At 38.0% G+C, this 17697-nt stretch overlaps 1 protein-coding gene across 3 annotated transcripts in view; it reads right to left on the reverse strand.

Moving 5' to 3' along the window:
- The window catches only part of DDX4 (DEAD-box helicase 4), an 87128-nt gene that overhangs the window by 18911 nt on the left and 50520 nt on the right, over positions 1 to 17697 (reverse strand). For all 3 annotated transcript variants that reach the window (XM_003827375.5, XM_003827374.5, XM_055112370.2), the window contains 5 exons: positions 16926 to 17078; positions 15593 to 15747; positions 12902 to 13031; positions 11023 to 11189; positions 5280 to 5425 (listed from right to left, as the gene is read on the reverse strand). In XM_003827375.5, coding sequence (XP_003827423.3) covers positions 5280 to 5425; positions 11023 to 11189; positions 12902 to 13031; positions 15593 to 15747; positions 16926 to 17078 — 751 coding nt within the window. The remainder of the gene's footprint in view (positions 1 to 5279; positions 5426 to 11022; positions 11190 to 12901; positions 13032 to 15592; positions 15748 to 16925; positions 17079 to 17697) is intronic.

Genomic DNA, 17697 nt, shown 5'->3' on the forward strand with positions numbered 1-17697 from the left:
TATACCCAAAGGACTATAAATCATGCTGCTATAAAGACACATGCACACGTATGTTTATTGCGGCAATATTCACAATAGCAAAGACTTGGAACCAACCCAAATGTCCAACAATGACAGACTGGATTAAGAAAATGTGGCACATATACACCATAGAATACTGTGCAGCCATAAAAAATGATGAGTTCATGTCCTTTGTAGGGACATGGATGAAATTGGAAATCATCATTCTCAGTAAACTATCGCAAGAACAAAAAACCAAACACCACATATTCTCACTCATAGGTGGGAATTGAAGAATGAGAACACATGGACACAGGAAGGGGAACATCACACTCTGGGGACTGTTGTGGGGTGGGGGAAGGGGGGAGGGATAGCATTGGGAGATATACCTAATGCTAGATGACGAGTTAGTGGGTGCAGCACACCAGCATGGCTCATGTATACATATGTAACTAACCTGCACATTGTGCACATGTACCCCAAAACTTAAAGTATAATAATAATAAAAAGAAAATGTGGCACATATACACCATGGAATACTATGCAGCCTTAAAAAATGATGAGTTCATGTCCTTTGTAGGGACATTGATGAAGCTGGAAACCATCATTCTCAGCAAACTATTGCAAGGACAAAAAAACAAACACCACATGTTCTCACTCATCGGTGGGAATTGAACAATGAGAACACTTGGACACAGGAAGGGGAACATCACACACTGGGGCCTGTCGTGGGGTGGGGGAGGTGGGAGGGATGGCATTAGGAGATATACCTAATGTAAATGACTAGTTAATGGGTGCAGCACACCAACATGGCACATGTATACACACATAACAAACCTGCATGTTGTGCACATGTACCCTAAAAAAGTATATAATAAAAAAAGGGTTTACTGTAAAAAAAAAAAAAAAAAAAAAAAAAGAAAGAAAATAAGCTTAAACAGATTTTTTGCCTAGTATTTTTTGAATGGCTTTATTACCTTTATTTTGCATGTCATAGAAAAAAATTTATCAGTAGCATTATTCTTATCATGAACCTTCCTCAGACCCTCAATATTTAACAATTACCGGTAACAAATTTATCATCATCATTAAATCTGTCATCTTCAGACAGCTTTTGTTTTCTTTAGATGCTTGCCCAAAGGCTGTGCTGTCAGCTATAGATCAGAGTCTATGTCCTAAAGGACAGACTCCAAGCCTTGTGAAGAACTATTAATACTTCAAAGAATAGAGTCTTGGGTAGAAGGTTCTAAAGTTGACTGCTTTGACAACTTTTAGACCCTATCGCTGGACTGAGTGAGATTTCCAGGACTAGTCCTAGAAACAGACAGAATCATGCAAGCTGATCCCTAACATATACAATGAAATAAGAATTACATAAGGACTGAATGAGCTTTTGGAGAAAATCTCTCTGTGGCCATTTGTTTGCAATACTGTTAATATTATTTTAATATTCTATTTTCTGGATATATGAAGAAGGCTTTTTTCCTCTTAAGCTAGCTGTCATTTACACATTTTAGTAGACTCTGCTTTTGTAAACTAAAATCAAACATTCTAAAATCATATCTGATCTCGCATCTCACTGACACCCCATCCCAACCCAAATTCAGATTTCTTAACTAAGTCTCCTTAGTTTTCATGGTAGTTACCTGCAACAGTTAAATAAGAATCTGTCTGCCTCCTTTAACCAAGATATAAGTGGACAAGTTACCTGTGCAACTAACATCTCACCTGGATTTCATATTTGAAAATGGAATGGTAGGTAGGACCAGATATTTTTTTTTAAGGAACAAAGGTTGGCTTTCCTTATGGAACCAATGCCTACAAAGACCTCCCATATAAGCTGACCTGGTGCTTGGCTTACATGGCCCAGCCTTGGAGATTTTAAGGAAGGTCATACACTTCCTGACAGGACAGAAACCACAGGAAATATGGGGGACCTTTCGTAGAGTGAGATTCATTCCAATTTATAGGTACTGCAGGTGAAGCCTAGTAGAGAGAGTTTCTGAGACTTAGTTTCCTATCCCTTAGATAGCAAATAATAAAGGATTTTTAAAGTTCAATCTGACATTCCTTATGAAAACTTCCAGACAAAAGTTAATTTTGTGACTTTAGTAAGTCAATACTGTTCAGCAAATTTAAGGAGGCCTATTTATTGTTAATGAACAATCTTGCTGCACCCATGCCAATAAGCAAGCCAAACATAAGACCAAACTTCTTGTCATCAAGACTATCTCTGAGATTATTATGGTCATGAGGTAGACACAGGCTGTCAGAAAAAATTATGGAAGAATCTGAAGTAAGCAAAAAAGATTACTGTCTAGCGCACTCTTTGTGCCTTCTATATTCTTTTTCATAACTGTTGCAATGGATAGCAATGCCAATGATTCTCAGTAAAAATGCAAATAAAGTTTTCCCCTGAAATGTGATTACTGCATTTGAATAATGACCAGTTTTACATCTACCTCTAAATTAATTTTAGCATTCCTAATTGCCTAAACCAGTGGTGTCCAATCTTTTGGCTTCCTTGGGCCACATTAGGAGAACTGTCTTGGGCCACACATAAAATACGGTAACACTACTGATAGCTGATGAGCTTTAAAAAAATGTTTTTTTAATCGCAAAAAAAAAAAAAAAACAACACCTCATCATGTTTTAAGAAAGGTTATGAATTTGCGTTGAGCCACATTCAAAGCTATCCTGGGATGCATGTGGCCTGTGAGCTGTGGGTTGGACAAGCTTGGCCTAAATATACATGTATTTTTTTAATTCTCCTTTTGACTAGCTGTAACATCTTACTGGTTCCTTTGGTAACTAAAGAGCTCAATAAACTCTTTGATCTCTGTTGACTTAGAATTAAAATTATGAAAAAGGCAGTTGGGCTATACCACTCCGAAATAAACCTATATATTTAAAGGCAAAAGGAAAAAAATAGCATAATTAAGTGAAAGAGTAGAAAAGGAGATAAATCATATGAACAAAATTTATATAATTTGAGGATATACTGGATGGATATTACATGCAAAGTTAAAAAGGTATCAACTATGAACACTAAACCAAAAAAAAATTTCACAGCTTAAATAATACAGAAGTATATCAATAGTGCTCATATATAATACATTGACCTTTTCTCAAGGGCAAACCAGCTCTTCTGAAAAACTCTCTCCTTTTGGATTACTTGCAAAATAAACTTTATCCCACAAGCTCATATATAAAAAAAATCTTGGCCGGGCACAGTGGCTCATGCCTGTAATCCCAGCACTTTGGGAGGCCGAGGCGGGCAGATCACAAGGTCAGGAGATCAAGACCATCCTGGCTAACATGGTGAAACCCTGTCTTTACTAAAAATACAAAAAAATTAGCCGGGTATGGTGGCATGTGCCTCTAGTCCCAGCTACTCGGGAGGCTGAGGCAGGAGAATGGCGTGAACCCGGGAGGCAGAGGTTGCAGTGAGCCGAGATTGTGCCACTGTACTCCAGCCTGGGTGACAGAGCAAGACTCCATCTCAAAAAAAAAAAAAAAAAAAATCTTAAGGTGACTATATTAGAAATATGTTCTAACTTCAGCAAAACCACATAGTGCTCATCTCTTCAGCATTAGCAGCATCAATTTAAGGTGGACAAGTTATTTGACCTCTCTATATTTGTTTCTTCATCCCTAAAATGGGGATAATGACAAAATCTACTTCATAAGGTTGTTTTGGGAATTAAATGAGATAACACATGTCCAATAATTAGAACAGTATGTGGCCCATAGCTATTATTATTTTTATATGCTATTAGTGTATATTATGAAACATTTGATGAAGCCAACCAATAAAATTTCTCAAACTCAAGATGAGTATTTGGTTTTTAAAAGTTTTTATAAAACTCAGCACAAATTAAAGACCAGAAGCCCGTAAGTGCTTTTTAAGTCACCTTTCCATTTTTTCTTTTTGCTCATTATTGGAAATTAGCTGATGAACCACCTTCGCATTTCTCTCTCAACACTGACATTCAAGCTGAAACGCAAGTACTAAAATGGAGGGTGTGGATGGAGAAAGTGTAACATATAAGTAGAACTAGCCTATGAGGTAATGAGAAGGTATTAAAATGAACATATTTAAAATTTTTGCTTCCAGTCTCAAAATAAGGCTAAACAACCGAACTAAAAAGAATGACTTCAAAAATAAAAATTGGGCCAGGAATGGTGGCTTACACCTGTAATCCCAGCAGTTTGGGAGGCCAATGTGAATGGATCACTTGAGCCCAGGAGTTCAAGACCAGCCTGGGCAACATGGTAAAAACCCCATCTCTACAAAAACTAAAAAACTGGTTGGGCATGGTGGTGCACGCCTGTAGTCCCGGCTACTCAGGAGACTGACGTGGAAGAACTGCTTGAGCCTGGGAGCTTGAGGCTGCAGTGAGCCATGGTCATGCTACTGCACTCCAGCCTTGGCAATAAAGCAAGGCCCCGTCTCAAAAAATTAAAAATAATAAAAAGTAAAATTGGGGTGAGTACAGTGGCTCATGGCTGTAACCTCAGCACTTTGGAAGGACAAGGTGGGAGGATCGAGGCCAACAGTTCAAAGCCAGCCTGGTCAATAGTGAGACCCCTATCTCTACAAAAAATAATAGAATTAGCTAGGCATGGTAGCGCATGCCTATAGTCCTAGCTACTTGGGAAGCTGAGGTGGGAGGATTGCTTGAGGCCAGGAGTTTGAGGCTGCCGTAAGCTATGACTACACAATTATTTCAGGCTGAGCAACAAAGTGAGACCTTATCTCTAAAAAGATAATAAAAATAAAAATTGATTGGGGGAGTAGAGGAGAAAAAAAATTTCCCACAGATATTGTGAAGGAAGAGAACTAGATCTTAAGCCCCTTTTAGCTAAAAAAATTATTCAAATCTATGAATTCGGGAAGCCTTAGGAAGCAAGAGCTAGGAACCAGAAACAGAAAAACAATCTGCTTTTGATGGAGTAATAGTGTGATGTAAATATGTGTCACTACTAAGCCTTTCTAGTTTCCTAAAACAAAAAATAGATATACTTCTGGTGGAATAGTTAAAATGAAGTCTCAAATCCTTCCTATTTTCAAACTTAATGGTGGAGAAAGGACCATATTTTTATATAATTTACCCAGAAAACTGAATCATAAAATTTTTTATAAAAGAGCTTTAGAGGGAGAGAGACTTAAAACAAACTTATTAAAAGTCAGACCAAACAATTCTTTAGTGATTTTTTAAATTATTCATTTAAAAAAATCAAAATCATGACAAAAAAAATGTATCAACGTAAGATACCTATGTTTCGTAGAATTTCAACAAGCTTTTCTCTTTTTGAGAACTGGCCAACTTGGAGAACGGTCTGCTGAACATCTCTACATGCTCCACCCACTTGTCCAACAGCAACAAACAGATAATTTGACTTTAAAAACTCTGCAGCCAACCTTGAAAAACAAAAGATTATTCTTTAACTTATCCTCCTCTCCATCAGTATCCATAATATCCACTGAATTCCTGTAGGTGTTATCTCAATATTAATCAGACAGCAGATTATAACAGCTATAAGATGGTTGGTTACTTATATCACCCAAGTACTATTTTGAAAGATCAGTATAAAATATTAGGATTTTGCAAAATACATAACTACTAGAGAAAAAGTTTGTCAAAGTATGGATATGGTAATTACAAGTGGATTTGCTATCCACGCAAAACTATATAAAATATGTGTATAACACTTAAAAAAAAAGCATGAACTAAAAGAAAGAAACTGCAATAAGCAGGAATTATTTTTTAGTAAAACCTGAAATGTAAGCCTGAGACACAAATTCTGTTCTCCACTCATTGCTTTTATGTATGCTATTATTAGTTGTTTTCTGAAAATATTACCTATTAAATTACTCTACTTCAAATGAATGATTTCAAGCAAACCAGATCTTAGGTCAGTGCTCTCTCTGTCACGACACACATAGAAAGTAGTATTTGCATAGCACAACTGGGCAAAACAAGTGAGACAAGATGAAAGGCCCAGGGACATAGCGGAATCAGGATAGGTGTGCCTGCCCCAGAGGTTAAGGGTATCAGTATCTTGACACACAGTTAACTCACTATCAGCATGCAACTGAGAAGTCTTGCTTTAGATCACATAGAAATATGGGGGAGTGGACAAAGTTGCTAATGAGAAAGGTGAGTTTTTAGGGATAAATGGGGAGGCCCAAATCTCTCTTCAATGCCTCTCCCTCGTATGTAGCAGTGCCTTATTTACCAGCTGAGTCCTTCATGAAAACAGCTCAAATTCAGCATATCCAGACTCTTAATAAATCACTGCTTCTTCTTTCTCCTTACTTGATCTCTTATCATAAAAGAAAAGCTTTTTTATGCCTTCTTTTAGAGTCACTCTCTCACCCAGGCACAAATCTTGAAATCATCTGAAATTCTTCAGATGATTATCCATCACCCTTTTCATTCACTAAAACTACTGAGTGTTTTGTGTCATGTGTACAAGGTACTGGGAGTACAAAGATGAACATGATGGTGTTAGCCTATGAGATCCTTACTTCAAGTAGGAAAGATATATTAAGGAAAATTACAATTTAGTGTTAGTTAATGTTTACTGAACACTATGTTCCAAGAAATGTGCAAAGTGACTTAAACAGTTTCTTTCACAAGATACACTGGCAGGAAATGAATGAAATGATGTCTATTTAGAAAAATCCTCAAGTTTGAGGCGGGGCACAGTGGCTCATGCCTATAATCCTAGCACTTTGGAAGGCCAAGGCGTGTGGATCACTTGAGCCCAGGAGTTTGAGACCATTCTGGCCAACATGGTGAAACCCCATCTCTACAAAAAATAAAAAATTAGCCAAGTGCGTATGCGCATGCCTGTAGTTCCAGCTACCCAGGAGGCTGAGGTGGGCCTAGGATCGCTTGAGCCAGGGAGGTCAAGGTGGCAGTGAACCATGATTGTGCCTCTGAACTTCAGCCTGGGCGAGAAGAGTGAGACCTTGTCTCCAAAAAAAAAAAAAAAAAAAAAAAAGAAAGAAAAAAAAAAAGAAAAGTCTTCAAGTTTGAAGCTTGATCTAGGGAAGCAGCAGGCAAGAAAGTGGAACACTAATGATTGTGGAAAGGCATTCTAAGCAGAAGGAAAGAAGAAACAAGCACAAATAATGAGGAAAGTAAAATTCAGCTTTCTCAGCCAAGAGGAAATAGCTCTAGTAGACTAGAAACACAGGACTCCAGGTAAGAAAGTAGCAGGTGAGCCTGAGACTGTCATGTGTTAAAGAGTTTAAAAATCAGTCTATGAAGATGGAAAGATATGGGAAGGTTTATTTTAAACAAATGTTTAAAAGAATCAGACTTTATTTTGGCATTGCCACTAATGCAGAAGTGACACTAGAAGCAGGGAGACAGGTTAAAAAGCCACTTCCAGTGAGCAGGGCAAAATTGATAAGGACCTAAATTAAGGTGGGAAATAGAGAAGCTAACAGATATGAAATATTTTAGAGATTACTACTGTAATGGTTAATATTTGGTGTCAACTTGATTATATTGAGGGATGCCTAGATGGCCAGTGAAACATTGTTTCTGGATGTGTCTCTGAGGGTGCTACCAGAGGAGACTGACATTTCAGTTGGTAGACTGGGAGAAGAAGGCCCACCCTCAATGTGGGTGGACACCATCCAGTTGGCTACCAGCGCAGCTACAACAACGCAGGCAGAAGAAGGTGGGATAACTTTGCCTGCTGAGTCTTCTGGCTCTCTTTCTTCTTCCCACGCTGGATGCTTGCTTCTGCTCCTACTGCCCTTGGACATCATACTCCAGGTTCTTTGGACTTTGGACTCTGGGACTTGCACCAGCAGCTTCTTGGGGGAATCTATCAGCTTCCTTGGTTTTGAGGCTTTCAGACTTGGACTGAGCCACTACTGGCTTCTCTCTTCTCCAGCTTGCAGACAGCCTATCATGGGACTTCACCTTGTGATTGTGTGAGCCAATTTTCCCTAATAAACTTCCTTTTATATCTACATATATATTATTGGTTCTGTCCTTCTGGAGAACCCTAACATCATTGCCACGTTGTACTGAGGCAGGGTCTTACTCTGTTGCCCAGGCCAGAGTACAGGGGCACAATCATGGCTCACTGCAGCCTCAACTTCCTGGGCTCAAGAGATCCTCCCACTTTAGCCTCCTGAGTAGCTGGACCTACAGGTGCGTGTCACCACACCCAGCTAATTTTTTAAATGTTTTTTATAGAGACAGGGTCTCACTATGTTGCTCAGGCTGGGCCTGAACTTCTAGGCTCAAATGCTCCTCCCTCTTTAGCCTCCCAAAGTGTTGGGATTATAGGCATGAGCTACCGCGCCTGGCCCAAGTTCAGTATTTTTAAAAGCGGAGTTAAAAGACTGTGAGAGAAGAATCACCACGATTCAAACAATTCTGGCTTTAAAAGATCATGATGCCAATAACCAGAATAAAGAAAACTGGAAAAAGGGAGCTGAAGAAAAATTACGTTCTATTTTGGACATGAACGTGAGTTACTAGTCATTCATCTGGGAGAACAAACACCCCAAGAAGTTAAATTTAAAAGTCTGGGCCAGGTGCGGTGGCTCACGCTTATAATCCCAGCACTCTGGGAGGCTGAGGCGGACGTATCACCTGAGGTCAGGAGTTCAAGACCAGCCTGACCAGCATGGAGAAACCCCATCTCTACTAAAAATACAAAATTAGCCGGACGTGGTGGTACATGCCTGTAATCCCAGCCACTCAGGAGGCTGAGGGAGGAGAGTCGCTTGAACCCTGGAGGCGGAGGTTGCGGTGAGCCGAGATCGTGCCATTGTACTCTAGCCTGGGCAACAAGAGTGAAACTCTGTCTCAAAAAAAAAAAAAAAAAGAAAGAAAAGGTCTGGGGCTACAGAGAGAGATTAGGAACACAGGGAAGAAATTTGGGAGAGTTACAGGTATAAGTAGAAGCCAAGGGAACGGATATATCATAACTCAGGGAATACGCACATTGAGAAAAGGACTTCGCACAGAATGATGGGCAACTGGTAACATTTAAGAACAGACAATGAAGCAACTGAGGAAGAGTCAGGAAGCAAAGAATGTAAACAACTCAAGGTCAGATAGGAGCTTATTTTGTTTAACATATATCCCCAGAGCTTATAATCAAATATGATTCACAAAAGATCCTTGACAAATATTACTGACTGACAACAGTACGTTTGCCATTTTGGGTGGCCAACATACAAACACTTTCCCATTTCAGGGTGAATCTAAAAAGAGTCAGGCTGCTAATTAGATAGTTACCAAAGCAAATGGTGGGAATGCAAATACCCCATCTCCAACTGAAAATACTATATAGGGCCGGGTGTGGTAGCTCATGCCTGTAATCCCAGCACTCTGGGAGGCTGAGGTGGGCAGATCACCTGAGGTCAGGAGTTCAAGACCAGCCTGGCCAACATGGTGAAACCCCGTCTCTACTAAAAGTACAAAAAAAAAAAAAAAATTAACCAGGCGTGGTGGCAGGCACCTGTAATCCCAGCTACTTGGGAGGCTGAAGCAGGAGAATCGCTTGAACCCGGGAGATGGAGGTTGCAGTGAGCCGAGATCGCACCATTGCACTCCAGCCTGGGGGACAAGAGCAAGAGCAAGACTTCATCACAAAAAAAAAAAAAAAAAAAAGAAAGAAAATACTATTCAATTGTTAAGAAATGATTGTTTTATGTACCACTAAGAAAGAAAAATATCCTGCCAATTGACCTAATGCTGTCTTATGAGTTCTATTTTCCCCCAATAAAGAACTCTTCCTAACTTTACACAAAGATTTACCATATAAAAAATAAATCAATAGCCAGCACCACTATTCAAGGGCTTGGGAATGTTTGATATACTAGCACAGGATCCCATGTAACATTCTATCAAACCAGGGGACCAACTTTAAAGCAAAAGAGGTGTTGGGACAGGCCCATAACCATAGGATTCACAGGTAATATATATACTGCACCACTCAGAAGCTGCCAACCTGAGAGAACATTGGAACATTGGAACTGTCTGCAGAAAAAACAGTTCAAGAGTGAGTTTGGAGGCAACTCTTTATGAAGACAGGGCATTATCCAACAAGACACGGTAATTCCTCAAATCAAATATCCATATATGGTGCATGAGTCTGGGAATCCAGGAGAGCAAGCACTACTGGCCCACCTACCATCACTCTCAATGACCCACTAGGGAAATCTATGCTTCCCATCCCTTCTTGTCCTCCAACTTTATGTTCTACAGGTTTTGACGTCTTGGTTCCCAAAGAGAACGCAGTTCCACTAGAGAAAATAGCAAGAGTCCTGCTGAATTACAGATGGTTCCCAACTTACAACAGGGTTAACATCCCGATAAACCTATTGTAAGTCCAAAATATCTTAAGTCAAAAATGCAATTAATACCTATGATAAACCATTATAAAGTAAAAAAATCATAAAATCTTATGTTGAACCATAGGACCATCTGTATAAGCTTCTGCTGTTGCCTGGGCACTTCTGGCTCCTTGAGACAAGGGGCTGGCAGGAAAAAGAGTCACCATTCCAGTAGGGATGTGTCACCCTAATCTCTGAATTCATTAGACCACATGGTATATAACATGATCCTCAAATATCTGCCAATAATTGGTATATGAATTTTCTACCAAAGCCTCAGTTCTCCCAAATCCTATAGATTTAGGTTTGAAAAGGCATAATAATAAAAATAACTTAATTTAGTAAGCACTTATTAAACCCCAGCTGGATTCTATGCAACAACAACAACAACACACACAAACACACACACACACACACACACTTTTTAAATAAAATGTGATGTTAACACAAAGCCAGGAATAAAGGTAAGAAACAATGGAAAATGTGGCAAACGTTTTAGAAATACATCTACTTTTTAAACTACCTATATTAAAATCTTAAAGACAAATCTCTAAAAATAGGATATTCACAGTGCTTCCACTTTGATAAAAGTATGTGTGTATATATATATAATTAAATTATTTTTAAGAAAAAAACTTAACCTTTGAATTTCCTCTGGAAAAGTTGCACTGAACATAAGGGTTTGGCGCTGTTCCTTTGATGGCATTCCTGGGCAAGAAATTAACTTCTTCATTTCTGGACCAAAACCCATATCCAACATGCGATCAGCTTCATCCAAAACTAAGTATTTGATCTGTTTGAGACCAATCTTTAAGGATATTTTCAAAGGTAAAACAGAAAATGTATATTAGTTTATATTAAACTATTCTCTACAATTCCAACTGTTAAAATACTGTTAAGAAAAAAGACTAGAAATCAGTGTATAAAATGAGAATTGTTATGCTTAGATAATATTACTGTATATTTCAGTTCAATTTTCTGTTATAAAGCATTTTTAAAATTAAGTCTAAAAGAAACCAAATGTCTAGATCAACACTGTGCAATAAAACTTTCTGCAATTACTTAAAAATTCTATTAACTGCGCTTTTTTTTTTTTTTTTTTTGAGAAGGAGTCTTGCTCTGTTGCCCAGGCTGGAGTGCAGTGGCACAAGCTCAGCTCACTGCAACCTCTGCCTCCTGGGTTCAAGTGATTCTCCTGCCTCAGCCTCCCAAGTAGCTGGGGCTACAGGCACATGCCCCCATGCCTGGCTAATTTTGTGTGTGTGTGTGTGTGTTTTTAGTAGAGACGGGGTTTCACCATGTTAACCAGGATGGTCTCTATCTCCTGACCTCGTGATATGCCTGCCTAAGCTTCCCAAAGTGCTGGGATTATAGGCGTGAGCCACTGCACCCAGCCTATCTGCATTGTTTAACGTGTTAGTCATTAGCCAAAGGTAGCTAGGTATTAGGCGCTTGAAATGTGGCTACTGTGACTTGGAACTGAATTTTTATCATTCTTAAATTTAAATTGTTACATGTGGCTAGTGGTTACTGTATTGGACAATACAGATCTAGATTACAGTATTTGATAAAGTTAGACTCTAATGTAAGAAAGAAAATATCCTAACAACATGACATATTCAAATATCTTCTAACTGGTAAAATTTTTTCTAACCTCTTTAAATCCTTAGTAAATTCTCCATTCTCTAATCACTCGGGAACAATCAGGAACCTCTTACCTTTGCATGAACATCTTTTACTATAAACAGAAGAACACACTTGCAAAGTGATTTTGGTACCACTATGAAGATGTTTAGCAAGAAAGTAAGGTAGATATCTCTGGGTCCTTTTAATAAGCATACTAAGAAAGGTGTGTTTATGCAGAAATAACATTTTTTTGAGTAACCCAGAGGGATGAAAGTGACTCTTAACTCAGAAGCACCCTTTAAAGAGTTTTTAAAAAGCAAATCTGGTTCATTAAGGTGAACTGAAAGTACTGATTGAGAGATATAAAAATATAGTATATGAATTCCTAAATAAGTACATGGCCCTAAAATCTTTTTAAAGATTTAGAAAATTAACAATCCTGGTTAATATCATTCCCATGCTTACATAGGAGACAGAATTATTGATGCCACAAAGGGTTTCTTACAGGAGAAAAACTATTTCCCCAAGACATGTATGAAACCAGATAAAAAGTTATTAACTACATTTTTCCCCCAGCGTAGTGGGACGTAGAATATGGATTCTGGAATCAGACCCAGATTCTAACATTAGCTCTATACTTACTAGAGCTAACTCAGGGATTTTTAAAATAAATCACATAATCTCATTGAGTTTGTTTTCCCAAGTATAAATTAGAAAACACTATTCCCTGCGATTATCTTGAGAATTATATAAGAATGCATTCAAAGAATGTGATGGAGGCTAACACATAAATAGTGCTCTAGTAAATACATCTGTTTTTACCTCATTCTTTCCTTTTCCCATACCAAACAAAAAGTATCAATCTCACAACTTCATTATTCCTATAAGGCGTACCTTTTCTTTGCCTATGATATCCATCAGTCTTCCAGGAGTAGCACATAATATATTACAGCCTTGTACTATTTGTCGAATTGAATGTCCCAGCTGGGTTCCCCCATATATAACAACAGCTCTTACACAAGTCCTATTAACAAGAAAACTAAATGTTATTTTCTAGTTACTTAAAAATTAGGCATCTGTTTCTATCAAGATATAAAACAAAATCCAAAAAGAAAAAAAACAAACATTCAACTATCTAAAAAAAATATTAAATTCTGGCTGGGTGCAGTGGCTCACGCCTGTAATCCCAGCACTTTGGGAGGCCAGGGCGGGCAAATCACCTGAGGTCAGGAGTTTGAGACCAGCCTGGCCAACGTGGTAAAATCCAGTCTCTACTAAAAATGCAAAAAATTGGCCAGGCATGGTAGCATGCTCCTATAATCCCAGCTACTCGGGTGGCTGAGGCAGGAGAATCGCTTGAACCCAGGAAGCAGAGGTTGCAGTGAGCCGAGATCCCACCACTCTACTCCAGCCTGGGCAACACAGCGAGTCTCCATCAAAAAAACCAAAAAAGGTGATATTTTACTTGATTTTTTTTAAAAATTACAATACTTTTGGGGGAACAGGTGGTATTTCATTACATGGATAAGTTATTTAGTGGTGATTTCTGAGACCTTTTACTTGATTTAAAAGCCTGAAAGCAACATGTTACATGAGGATTAGCAAGATATAAACGCTGAAATAAGCAATCCACATGTTTTTCCAAAAGATCTATCAGGTTTGATATTAAAGTGATTTCAAGCATGGAAAAGAATAAAATCACCTGTGGTGGTTTTAACATACATATACAAATTCTTCAATATATTCCTTCCTTCAAATATGGATTCTACCTTCCCCCTTCAGTGTGGGCAAGGCTGGCCTCATGAGTGTGCAACCTGTCCAGTCACACAGAGTCCCAAGTTCAGAAGAATCCTGTGTTTCATTTAATGCTCTGTTGTCGCTGCCTTGAAATCTGTAATAATTTTACAACAAAGGACCCTGCACTTTCAATTCTGCACTAGTTCCAATAAATTACAATATAGCCACTCCCGAGTGGGGTCAAACTTAGTGACTTGCTTCTTACAAAGAGAATGTGGCAGAAGGACAATGTGTGACTTCTGGGACTATTTCATAAAAGCTATTACAGCCTCCTCTTTGTTCTTACTGATCACTTAATCTAGGGGAAGCCAGTGCCATTTAATCATGCATCCCTATGGAGACAACCAGTGAAGCCCTCAGATGACTGGCTTGACATCTTGTCTGGTTGACAATAAAACCAGGATTGGTTGACATCTCGTTTACAATCTCATAAGAAACTCTTAACTCAGAAGGACCCAACTAAGCCAAGCTGTTCCCCAATTCCTAAGCCCCCAAAATGGTGAGACAGTAAATGTTTATTGTTGAAAGCAACTACGTTTTAAGGGAGTTTGTTAGGCAGCGATAACTAAATGTTGGCAAAGGGTATACTGAAATTGGACTTCTGATAGACTGCAGGCACAAATACACATTAATTGCAAGCTTTAAAATAAGTTCCTGCTCTTTAACATTAAAATTGATAAAACTCTATTCTAAGAAAATACTTAAAACAGAAAACCGTTGTTTTTTTTTTTTTTAAGTCAAGGTCTCACTGTCATCTAGGCTGGAATGCAGTGGCGCAATCACAGCTCACTGCAGCCGCAACCTCCCAGGCTCAGGTAATCTCTCAGGCTCCCGAGTAGCTGGGACTACAGGGGTGCACCACTACACCTAGCTAGTTTTTGTTCTTTTTTGTAGAGATGGGTTTTCACCGTTTTCCAGGCTGGTCTTGAACTCCTGGGCTCAAGCTATCTGCCCATCTTGGCCTCCCAAAGTGCTAGGATTACAGGCTGGATACATCATATCCAGCCAAAACAGAAAAACTATGTAGCAAGATGTACATTGCAATTTTGTTTACGATAGCCCCACGTTAGAAAGAACCTAAATACCTCAGAACAGAGAAATAAAATGTATACACATGGGCAATTTAAAAGTCATTAAAAATCAGTTCTTATTATGCAATAAGAATTTTCTGTTATAAAGTTTTATGTAAAAGAATAGGAAATTATTAGAATACCCTGAGTTTATTTTTAAATATACATTAAAAACTACCAAGAAATAATACCAGTATGTTCACTATTTTCTACTTCTAGTATTATCTGTTTTTTAAATTAAAATTTTACTTTTTTAGAGACAGGGTCTCGTTCTGAGTGTGGTGGTACAATCACAGTTCACTGCAGCCTCAAACTCCTGGACTCAAACAATCCTTCTGCCTCAACCTCCTAAACTCCTAGGACAACAGGTGTGCATCACCACATGCTGGCTAGTTATTTTATTTTTTGTAGAGATGGGGTCTTGCCATGTTACCCTGGCTGGTCTCGAACTCCTGGCCTCAAGCAGTCTGCCTGCCTGGGCCTCACAAAGCACTGGGATTATAGTCATAAGCCACCAAGTCCAACCTATTAACCTAATTTTTAATCAGCATATTTCTTTTCAAAAATGAAAAGGATTCCATAAACAAGATAATAAAAAAATACTTTAAGTAATGCTAAAAATTACATGAGTGCATTATTACTGAGTTCTTCCAAAAGTGAGGGGAAAAAAATCTCTAAAGAAAAAACTATTTTGTGAGTAGCATTCTGATGTACTTACCCAAAAGAAAATTTTCTGGCTTCCAAATAAATCTGGTTGACCAATTCTCGAGTTGGTGCTACAATAATACACTCTGGTTCCTGCAACTCTTTAAAACGACTGGCAGTTATTCCATCATGCATCATATGAGCCAAAATTGGTAGGAGAAAAGCCGCCTAGAAGTTAAGTTGCTTAGTTTACAAACTTACAGCACAACACTTTTATCCCTATGGAAAGCTAATCCTCATGTCCTTATAGCCTTTAGACTCTACTTCCATCTTACTGGTAAATTTAAGATGAGAAATGAAAACAACTTTCATTTCAAGGTGTTCTTAACATTTAGGTCTTTATGCTCTTATTATACAATATAAAATTTGGTAAAATTCATCTACCCTATCAAATTTTTTCAGTGTATTTTCAAAAGCATACCCACGAATTCTAAACAGATCAACAACATTAGCATATTTATAGAGGAATATAATAGATGTAATTGCTGCAAATCATTACAGTGAACAATTACTCTAAGTTAGTCCTTTTGAGGTCATAAAATTATCATTCAGAATGGATGACAAAAGTGGCCCACAGAGTAAAAACTTAGAAATCATCACCTGTATTACTGAACACATTACCCTTATTGAAGTTACATCTGGCAACGAAAATTTTGTGCTACAGTTTTCTCATTTAAGCAAATAAGACACTTGCTAAAATCCACCTCCAAAACCATGTTTAACACTCTCATCAGCTGCTATACAATACCTATTTTTCCCTACAATTCTACTATGAAGGCTGATTAAGACTAAAATGGTACGACCTCATGGACTCTATGATCATAGAAATAAGAGTCTCATCTTATGGAGTCGTAATTAACACACAAATCTCCCAGATTAGTCCTAAAACCAACTGGTCTCATCAGACTTCTTTTATAATTAGCATAACCTGAGGTCACTGAATACTAAGGAATCATGCACAATGCATGTAACTGTTTCTCATTCTTTAATCTTTTGACTTCAAGAGTGTACCAGCTATAATACAGAAATTACTTTCTCCCTCTCTGTTTTATAATCTCTGCTTTGACTTTCAGTCACTTTGTTTAAGATACTACCATGTTTCAGAAAGAGCTGCACACAGAAAAGATTAAACATCTATGGACAGCAACACCACCCCAGGAATAGTTCAGAATTCTTTCTTCCGAAGTACACAAATCCTAATAAAAATCAGAAGCAAAACCATCAATACTTATGACAGGTAACTGAAACCATCTACAAACCTTCTACTCAAAAGAAGAAACCAAGTTACTAAGGAAGAACCAAAGCTCAAAAAACCTAACAGTTTGGACATGTGGGGAAAGACTTACAGTCTTCCCAGACCCTGTTTGAGCACAAGCCATCAAATCTCGTCCTGCAAGTATGATAGGAATACTGTATTTTTGCACAGGAGTAAGCTTAGTATAACCAGCTTTAGCAATGTTGTTATTCAGTGTCTGACAGAGATTAGCTTCTTCAAAAGTCTGAAAATTAAAAAAAAAAGCAGTGATTACATTCTACATATCATATGCAGATCATTTATAAGCATATTTCATTCGAGCTACTTTCCAAGTTCTGTTAATTCTACTTTATATACTAAAGTGACTTTAGTAACATGCCTCCACTCAGAAGTAAATATTCAAAGCCTGTATATTATAATATGATTTGACAGAATCATGAAGTATTCTCCACAAATGGTGGCTTTAAAAACATTTTTCCTGCCCCCTTAAAACCTATGAGATATGAAGAATTCTGCTCAGTAATGGCTTGTTCTAAGTATAATTATCAATAGGAGACAGAGGGCTCCCCCTCTCAGAAAAATCACTGCCCTAAGACACACTTTCTCACAATCTTGGGGAAACATCTTGAATCACTAGGAAAAGCATTTTTTAAGTAAGTTTAAATAAAATTCTCATCCTGGTATGGGGAGTGGGGATGAAATCTATTACTCTCTTTTGACATAGCAATTAATTCTATTGTAGATGGTAAGACATCATTCTAAATTTCCAACCTAAGACCTTATATACGAAAGGTGAAATCTATGTGTTGATATCAGCTTTACAAACTACATAATGTATTTTAAAAGCAAAGTTTGCTACATAG

This window comes from Pan paniscus, chromosome 4, assembly GCF_029289425.2.
Source record: "Pan paniscus chromosome 4, NHGRI_mPanPan1-v2.0_pri, whole genome shotgun sequence".
NCBI lineage: Eukaryota > Metazoa > Chordata > Mammalia > Primates > Hominidae > Pan > Pan paniscus.